General features: G+C 34.2%; 2 protein-coding genes across 2 annotated transcripts in view; one reads left to right on the plus strand and one right to left on the minus strand.

Annotated features, from left to right (window-relative positions):
- The window catches only part of LOC106109260 (extensin-like), a gene marked incomplete in the record, with an annotated part of 3,005 nt that extends 2,419 nt beyond the window's left edge, over nucleotides 1-586 (minus strand). Inside the window, 2 exon segments of the mRNA XM_013290674.1 lie at nucleotides 1-45; nucleotides 199-586. Of these exon segments, the coding sequence (XP_013146128.1) occupies nucleotides 1-45; nucleotides 199-318 (165 nt within the window).
- Nucleotides 587-902: 316 nt separating this feature from the next.
- Nucleotides 903-9,955, plus strand: part of LOC106109158 (sodium-coupled monocarboxylate transporter 1-like) — an 11,418-nt gene continuing 2,365 nt past the window's right edge. The window contains exons 1-9 of the mRNA XM_013290563.1: nucleotides 903-1,707; nucleotides 4,484-4,785; nucleotides 4,887-5,052; nucleotides 5,334-5,445; nucleotides 8,132-8,199; nucleotides 8,279-8,433; nucleotides 8,589-8,832; nucleotides 9,135-9,250; nucleotides 9,664-9,763. Coding sequence (XP_013146017.1) covers nucleotides 1,651-1,707; nucleotides 4,484-4,785; nucleotides 4,887-5,052; nucleotides 5,334-5,445; nucleotides 8,132-8,199; nucleotides 8,279-8,433; nucleotides 8,589-8,832; nucleotides 9,135-9,250; nucleotides 9,664-9,763 — 1,320 coding nt within the window. The 5' untranslated portion in view covers nucleotides 903-1,650. The remainder of the gene's footprint in view (nucleotides 1,708-4,483; nucleotides 4,786-4,886; nucleotides 5,053-5,333; nucleotides 5,446-8,131; nucleotides 8,200-8,278; nucleotides 8,434-8,588; nucleotides 8,833-9,134; nucleotides 9,251-9,663; nucleotides 9,764-9,955) is intronic.

The following is a 9,955-nucleotide window of genomic DNA, read 5'->3' on the forward strand; positions in this document are numbered from 1 at the left end:
GGCAACGCAGGCGAGAACCGCCGCGACGGCCAACGATCTGAATACCTGTAATTACCGAATAAAACAGTTGAGTACCATGGCAAGAATGTCTTTGTATACGACCTAAATATCCACTGTGCGAAAAACAATAGAGGTGTCATATCACTAGCAGGTCAGGAGCTTACACAACTGAGTCAGTGCATAGTGCAGCACACGTACCGTTTTGCTACACATGCTGGTGCTGGGTCGAGATGCAGTGTCCATTGGTCGGGTGGCTCCAGTGTTTATAAGATGGCACTCGGTACGTCCCCGGGAGGGGGCACTTTCGATGGTTCTCATGGGTTGCGCAACGCGATGGTGCTCGCTGCTCCGAGCTCACGCGCCGCGCTGCCCTGCTACCTGCCGCCGGCCGCAAACAGCAGCGAACATCGAGCGAACACCGATACACGCTCGGGGGCAACTATTCAACTTTCAACTCGTGCCTAATTTTAACACGGGTTAAAGAAACAAGTTTATTTCATAATTATTATAAATATTTTATTTTTTTTAAAAACCAATGCAGTTTAATAACGTCGTTTAATTTATTGTCCTTTTTACCGTTGAGTATTTACACAGCGCACCCTAAAGATGCAGATATTTAGTTTATACTATAAAACGATTTGTTATTATATTTTTATGTATTTAAGTCGAGATGCCCACCATTTCACATTAGAACCTTCGCTACCACCTTTCTGAAGGTAAAATTATCTAACTCATGCTTAAGTTCGCTGAGTTTTTTTTTCTGAAAACATATTTACACATTATGTAATAACTTTTTTACTATATTTATTTAGGATTTTTATCAAGTGTTGCCAAATTATAAAATAGGTGCAATCTGGAGGGTATGTTTCTAATATATTTTAATATTGTTACCGAAAGACAGGTATTTTAAGATAAGCAGTAATAACAATTTAGTTATGTTATCGTAACATTGTATAATACGGCTTAACGTTGAAATAGTTACTGTTAATACCTACGGTTGGTCAATCATCTTCGATACGACGGAGATGCAAGTTCGCAATACAGAATTGCATTTATCGTATCTCGATTTCAATAAAATGATCCGTGACAATCGTAAATAAAGTATTCAAGAACATGAAAAGTGATTTCGTTATTTGTCATCGAAACAACTTATTAAGTGAGTGTTTTAATATGGCCTATAATATGTTTAAAAATATTCATAAAGAATTCATAATTATGTGTAATCGTATTGAAGTCGAGGGATTTTACGAACATCGCCGTAACTAATTTCAGCGAATGTGTATGTATGGTGTTCATATTGGCTCTTATCGATGTTTATAAAACTGACGGCAGTAAGTGCCAATCATCAGAGAGAGTATATTTCTGCGTCTAAAACACCAACATTATAACCAGTGATTTGATAAACGGTAAAAGTGTACAAAAAGTTTCGACTCAGTACTGTTACCCTTCGCTATTTACGTTGACTAATAGGGTCTTTGTAGATCTTAATTACAATTTATTGGTGTACGTTCAGTACGGCACGGAGTCGCCTTCAGCCGTCGCAGCTGCGAGGAGTTCGTCACAAGTTCACGTCGCCTCGTTCCCGAAGGACATGTAAACATAAACAGACCTACAAGCCGTCCATACTAACTTTCCGAAAGCCTTTGAAACATGGATATAGGAAACTATTATACATCGCCAGTACAAAAGATGCATGGCAAATTTAAGGTAAGTCTTTTTATGTTTTGCAATTCTTAATTTACTGGTAGCAGATAACAAAGTAGATTTAAATTTTATAATGAACTTCTCATAGTTCTTTTATGAATTAAATAATTGATTTGCATTTTTTAAATATTTCTCGCAATAGCTATGAAGTAATGACATACATATATGCAATTATATTTATAAGCTTGTGTCTTATATTAGTCAAGATTGATAGTATAATTAAATCGAACATATCTAAAATCGAACATATTTAATATTTATAAGATCAATATAAAATACACAATTTCTGCAACGTATTGCTAAATTCAAATAGAATTAATATACAGATTTAATATTTTAATTTATTTAACAAACTGTATGAAGAGACGACTGATGAAAAATCGACAAATTTCATAATTTAATCTAATCTTTAAAAAATGTATTTTGATTAAATGTAAACTGGACCAACATTATTACTATTCAGAAGAATTATAGTGTACTCGAAGCTTCGATAGGGTGGCTTACGATCATAGAGCATATACTCGTATAATAGTCCTCGACAACGCGGCTAACTTATTAAATACAGGGATTAATAAAAAAAAAACAGCATAAAGTATCTACAACCAGATTTAAATAAACGAAAGATAATTCAATATCTCCTTTTTCCTATATGTTGTGATAATTGTTTAGTATGATTAAAAAATATAGCCTTATGTTGCAAACCAGAACACATCTTCAAGTTAACCGCACGGCTACGTAACGGTAACATTCTCTAAGCCGAGGCAATACGTCAAAGGTTGTTTCGTGATGGGGCTAATTATTCTACGAAAGTATAAGCCAGAAAAACATCTCCGTGACCAGCGAGTTGCGATGTAAACCAAATTTTTGCTAAACCTATTACGAAAATGTTAACTGCAAAGCTTTGCAACGATGATTTATGAAGATATTAACAATAACTGTTAAGTATAGGTTCAGTGTGAGCGATAGCACGCTTGAGGTTTATGCTTACTATTAATTTATTAGTTTAATGTAAATACAAACTCATAAATAAACTTGTATATTTTTTACTATGAATAAGCCACGACCATCTTTATAAAATAACGAATTTTATGCCTAGAGTTTGAAAAGTCTAAATCTTGTGATTTAGGATTTGTACTTGACCTGATGGATAGTTACAGATTGAAAACTATTCTAGGATTGTTTAGTAACAAGTTAATTAATATCTTCATGAATAAATAAGTAATTTGATATTGAGATAATTTATAAATGTATCAAGATGTGGGTGTAACGGATGCGATACAAATGTTGCGTGTTTCAAAATGTGTAGAAAAAAGTCAAGTCATTATCTACAATTAGCTCAATAATCTCCGTTCTTTCTATAATACAAGGATACGATTGCGGAAAGTTTCTTTTTTTCATTCAACGAGTAAAGACATTAAAAATATGTATTGTAATGTTAACTTTAATACGAGTTAAGTATGTTACCAGTCATAAAGAGTGTATATGGTTTTTAGTGCATATTACTAAAATTACATCAAATCTAGCATACTTCAGGTTTGATCTTAACAATTCCAAATGTGAAAGGGTTCTATCGTCTAAAGACCGGCATGCAATAGTTATACCCATGTACATGCGAAGAGCAAGTTTATAACCAAACCAAACATGTCCTACAACAACGAAAGTAAATTTTATCTAAGACGACAATAATAAACGTGACACCGATTACTAAATGTATGACTACTATGGTAAATTGAAAACAATGTGATTCAACGGTTATTCTTAATTGTTAAGAATGCGACACAACTAACGCACTCCCATGCTTATGAGTTGGCTTCGAATCTAGGAGTAGCGAGGATCCGGACTCATCCGGTTTGTAGAGGATTCGACTGGAAGCGATCCGGTTAGTTCCGGTCGCCGGAGCGCGCGCTATCGCTAATGCTAGTTTCATACGCGGGTAGTGACCCATAGTAGTATCATAGTATAGTACTACTATAATTTGAACACACACGCTGACATAAGATTACTACGGCTCTGCCTCAGTATTCTACCCTTGTATGAAACTAACATAATGGCTTTCGACAAACTCGCGTCGCACACACCATCAATCTTTAGCTTTAGTACTTAGTACTCGTATTACTGAAATTCACGCGTCTCCTCTATCAGAACTAAAAGGCAATTTTAACGTTATCGATAATAACGTTAAAACTTAACTGGATAATTTAAAAAAAAAATATGGAAAGTACATCTAAAAATTATATTTCTTAATATGGATTAGTGATATCGATATAAAAACGTGTTTACATTTGATAATTTTTATATAAATTGATTTATATTCTCGATGAAAAAATACGCTCTTTTTAGTGATTTATCACACTTCAACTAAATCCTAGGAAATCGAACACTGACGCAAGTTTCCCTTTTAGCCACGGAGTTTCCGCCGCCGCCACCGATTATTTATTTGTTCTAGAATTGGCTTACTTTAACGCGGCCACTTCGTCGGCGTAAAGTATTTAATCGTCGTGGCTTTATTAAACCGATTACTGACTGGAATTGGAAAATCACTAAATGTAATTGATCTAAGACGTTTCTACTAAGAGTATGTTTATTGTACTCGGAAGGTTACTCATTAAACGTGACAAAGACGAGGGAAAGGCTACGTTAATTAAGATTAGTAACGTATGCTACGGTATTGGTATTGTTTAAAAAAACCTTTATTTCATTACAATGACCTCACTAAATCATATCTTCGTAACTTGCACTGTAAACCTATATTAAGAGCTTCTTTTTGGTCTGTTTTTAGGTATTTTTGTTAACTGCAGTGATATTTTGTGGAATAAGTATAGAAACAGCACAAGCTTCACCAAATTTAACAAAATATAATACGTCAAGATCAAATGAGCATGTGGTTCAAAGAAACGAGACGCCTACGAGTGAACTATTTCATTGGGAGGACTACAGCGTGCTGGCCACGATGTTACTAGTTTCGTGCGGTATTGGAGTTTTCTACGGCTTCTGTGGCGAGAAACAAACGTCAGGCGATGACTTCTTATTGGGCGGTTCATCAATGGGCACGTTTCCAATGGCCCTAAGTTTGGCTGCAAGGTAATATGCTGAAAGCTTTACTTTTTAATTCATGATTTCTACATGCATTGCAAATGAGTTTACGCGATCTATGGTACTCAGAATAAGATTTTTTGTTTTAGTTTCATAACGGCTATAGAATTGCTAGGCAACCCAGCGGAGATGTACATGGCGGGAGCGCAGTTTTGGATGATCTGCGTGTCGTTCGTACTGGTCGTGCCGATAGCAAGCCAACTCTACTTGCCAGTCTTCATGAGATTGCGTTTAACATCCTGCTATGAGTATTTGGTATTTTAACAATTGCTCTCTTTATTTCAAATAATAACTTTTCAACACAATAACTTTAAAATACGTGTGATAGTAACTCACATATGGAGCATAGATATTATAAGTTCAGATGAGACTATCTACGATATTTATCTCTTCAAATCATTGTTCAATGTTTTTCAAATGTCAATACACAGTGTAAATAATAAAAAGAAACAATATATGAACAATATTGAAATATTTGAAAGGTATTGCGCGATCATAATTATCTGTATTAACAGTTGTTTGTGATGCACTTTTAGGAAATAAGGTTTTGCAAGTCGATGCGAGTGTACGCGAGTTCGCTATACATGCTGCAGATGGTTCTGTACACAGCCGTTGCCGTCTACGCGCCCGCATTAGCGCTCTCCGATGGTAAATAATGAAACAATTTTTACTCTAAAACGATCTTTTATCAATCAAATTCTGACTTTTATACATCAAATTCGGTTTTTTCCACATTGCATTTTATAGTTATTTATAATTTTAACGATTTTTTTATAGTTAAAATCCATAGTTTAATAACTTACTTATGCTCGTAACTCTTAATTATTTTATTTCCATAATAAAAGATAACAAGAACTTTTATGAACATACTTATATTTTCATATAATAAAGAAGATGTAAAAAAATACATAAATGTAACTAGTACAGCACCTGTGGAAATTAAAAAAAATTATAAACGATGTAATAATTACCATCACGTAATTAGAAAATAGTGGCAGAGTTTATTCTTTGAGATATCTATTCGAAAATCTAAATTACGCAAGCCTTCTTTAGAAATAGCGAAATGCAAATTAAATACAGTTACAAAACATTTAAGCGACAATTAGATTACATCGCGAAATAAATGCTATTGTACATATGTCTTCGAGAAAATATAAATTTTGGATTATAAAATGTAATTATTGGTAATCGATATTAAAATTTACATTAAAATTAGTTCCACATTTGTCCACAATATGGCGCGTTTTATATTTCGGTCTGGCTTCTACATCTAAAACGATTTAAAGTACATAAAATATCGAATACGATTGCTTAAATAATTATACAGAGTCAATTCGATTAATAAAATTTAAATGATTACCTTACCATGCGTTTCATAATATTTTTTATCGTCAATGCCTCAATCAATATAACTACGTCGGTACCTCACGAGCAATTAAAGAATTTCTAAATGTTTGGAATGTTAAAGATTTGAACGTTTTTTATCCCCATTCATTTTTTTTATGGTTGCTAAATTCTACTAATATTTCTATTAACAAGCTACCTTTCAAATTAAATTCAATTTCAATTCAATAAAATTCGGATTAAATAATAACTACTTATTATTAATTACCGAGTAATTTTTCTGGTAAGGTTTAATTAAGGCTGTCGTAATAGTTTGAACGCACTGCTAGTGTTAGGATTCGGGAATCCGAATAAAAAAAGAATGTAGTCACAAAAGCTACAGAAATTGTTTGTTTTAATGAGTAATTAAAGTCGCAATGGGGCTATGTGTTTGTACTGAAAGTTTTCTTTGTACCATTCAAAGGTTGAATTCTTACATGTCCATTCCTACGCAATAGATACCTAAAACTACCAAAATTAATTCGATCCACGACCCACACCATCTATTTCATAGTCTATTAGCACCGTACAATACGATAGCAATCTATGTTCGTATACCAGGACAAATTTTACCTTTCATACGTAACAATATTACTATTTTTATTAACCACCATGCTCTTTACCTATAAATATAAAATTTAATGATATTGTATTTGTTAGTATTGTATTAGAAATAGATGTTAAATTTACATAAAGTAAAAAAGTGTTATTAATTCTGAATTCCTATGCAATATTGCACTACGCAATCATTAATTGTGTAGAAATATTGTGCATAATAATACTAGGACTTTGAAGATCTAAGAAAGACGTGGCTATTCAAACAGTATTGTACGAAGTAGATCACAAATATCACCGTGAGTAATATTTGTCGATTTTTATGAAAAAAAAAACTTGAAACTTTTTTATGATAAACTTATTATGATAAACTTTTCCAATATGTTATACATAAAACGGTACAGGATTCATATTGAAGATAGCATGTTAGCAAAACCTGTCATAAGCTTAACATGAATAGCTTGCGTAACAGTAAATAACTATTGGCTACAGGGTTAATGTCAGGCACATGAATATAATAGATATAAATTACATCACTCTTTATGTATTCAAGAGGGTCAACTCTTGCTAAACGAATTCGCAGTAGTTATACGACGTTATACTAAATATGTCTTTACTATCGGTTGCACAAATTTTATTATCATTGTTTGAAGCAGCCGATGACGGATGCCACCCATAAGCGATGCCAAGGGTCATACCTTTACGTGCAATCGACACAGCATTGATTGCATCTAATGGTCAGTAATGACGGGCTTATAGTGCCGGCTTTCTACCAGGTCTCCTGGCATTATGTCCTACTGATCTTAGAGTTGACTAGGTTATGTCTATAAGGAAGTAAACGTATACCGCCAATTCTATGAGACTGGCAGTTTAAATGATTTTCGTATAAAACATACCTAGTTATTAATAATTGATTAGAATAGTGTACGCTGGTACAACAATAACGTTAATATTTTTCTAATGACGCCAATTGTCATCTCGCCTGGATCGGTTATAAAATTAGAGCACAAAAGATGAAGCTTCTAAAACATCTTATTTATAAATGTAACCAAGCTATGAATTTAAGGTCAATGACAACGACTTTTGTAATTTCATTCGAGTTTGTTTTTTTAATAGTTTTTACTATTTTGGTACGCATCAATGCACGATAAATATGCCGTTCGTGTCCCTAGTTAAAGTATGCTCAGTGTGTATTAATTACACAGAATTAGATAAAAATAATTAAACTCAATTTCGACATGTTTTTATTCCTTCTAGTCTAGCATGTTAGTAGTAGATAATTTGTTTTACAAATTATATTTTCGAATACTTCTAATCAAATGACATGTTTATTAAATAATAGATTAGAAATGTAAGATTTGTGGATAGTTATTTTAATCTTGAAAATTATTTTCAGTAACTGGATTAAACACTTACTTAGCAGTCTCACTGGTATATGTGGTCTGCATATTTTATGCATCACAGGTAAAAACATACAATAATTTCTAATACTTTTTTGGTTAAAGTTATTAAAATTAATTTTCTTGTGTGTTCTATTGTGTAGGGTGGTATGAAAGCTGTGATAATGACGGACAGTTTTCAATCGGCCGTGCTACTCGGGTCGCTTGCCACAATCCTCATCATGGGCGCCGGAAAAGCGGGCGGACTCGATGCGGTTTGGGATTATGCAAGATCTACGGATCGACTACATTTTTTTGAGTAAGATAAGCAAAGAGAATTTTATTGTTTTTACATTTCAAGATTTAAATGATGAATCGATCCAAAGACTATACTAATTTAATGTTGACTCGAATTTAGTCAAGCACGCTAATTTCGAACTGATTGATAAGTTTTTTTGTGTTTCTTTTTGTCAGTATGAACCCAGACCCGACGGTGCGGCACTCATTCTGGACGGTGGTGGTGGGCGGTACCATGTACTGGCTGAGCATGTTCTGCGCGAACCAGGCGTCCGTGCAGAAGTACCTCTCAGTGGAGCGCATAGCGCAGGCCCGGGTTGCGCTCTGGGTTTCAGCGTGCGGCTTGCTCGCGGTCTACTCCGTCAATTTCGTCACCGGCGCCGTCCTCGCCGCGCACTACGCCGACTGCGATCCCATTAAGGTGAACGCGACACGAATTTTATATACGCCAGGTTCACACGTTTGTTTTCAACGATTGCAGCGAATGTAGAACTTTCGCGACTTGTGTGACCTCATTTAGATCTGTTGCTATTGTTTTTAGGATTATCACTTGTCTGGATGTTAAGCATCTTGAACAACCTTAAATAAAAATTGAATTGGTATGATAGCATACCTCATGTTAAGATACAATTTTAAAATTTTAACTAAGTTTAATAAAAACCTAGGTCTTGTATGGTTCTTAAATACGTATGTTAATATTTTTGAAATAAATATTTACCAAAGGCTGGTGTGATCAACGCATCAGACCGGCTGCTGCCTCTATACGTGGTGCGCGAGCTGGGCACTTCCCGCGGCGTTCCCGGCTTCTTCGTTGCTGGCATATTTGCTGCAAGTCTCGGGTAACTCACTTCATACTTTCACAAATTTAAATTACAACGTAAGATACAGTTTAAACTGTAAAAGAACTGAAATTCAAAAAAAACTATCTTAACTGAACTGACAATCCGAGACGTTTGACATCGGTCTAGTAACTGGCTTAGATTCAGCTCAATTCCTAAATTATGACTTAACTAGAAAAGACCAGTTGCCATACCAGTTTCAATTCAATGTACATGAGTTTTAAATTAGGTCTGTAATTCGCACAATGGCCTGAAGCAAACGGTAACAATTACATGTCGTTTTTAAACTCAATTGGACATTTGATTAAAAAGTAATTAAAGGTTATTTTTGGAAAAAGAATTATTTTTTGAAAGTTTTTGGATAGTCTTCAAATAAAAAAGAATGCATATCAATTTATAATAAAACGTTTTAGGACGGTAGCATCTGCGTTGAACTCATTAGCTGCAATCGCATGTCAAGATTTGTTCACTGGCCTTCTCGGAATAACTTTACCCGAGAATAAAGGAGCGACAGTAAGTAGTAAAATAAAACGCGATATTTACATTATAGCTTAACTTTATTAAGTTACAATTAATAACTATAGTAAAGTTTGGTATTCGTTATTGTTTTTTTTTATTTTTAAAAGAAGGGGGCAAACGAGCGGCGGGAACACAGAGGTGGTCAACGACGCCCATGGACATCCGCAACAACAGAGGAACTACTAT

This window comes from Papilio polytes, unplaced genomic scaffold (genome assembly GCF_000836215.1).
Source record: "Papilio polytes unplaced genomic scaffold, Ppol_1.0 DF821289.1, whole genome shotgun sequence".
Lineage (NCBI taxonomy): Eukaryota > Metazoa > Arthropoda > Insecta > Lepidoptera > Papilionidae > Papilio > Papilio polytes.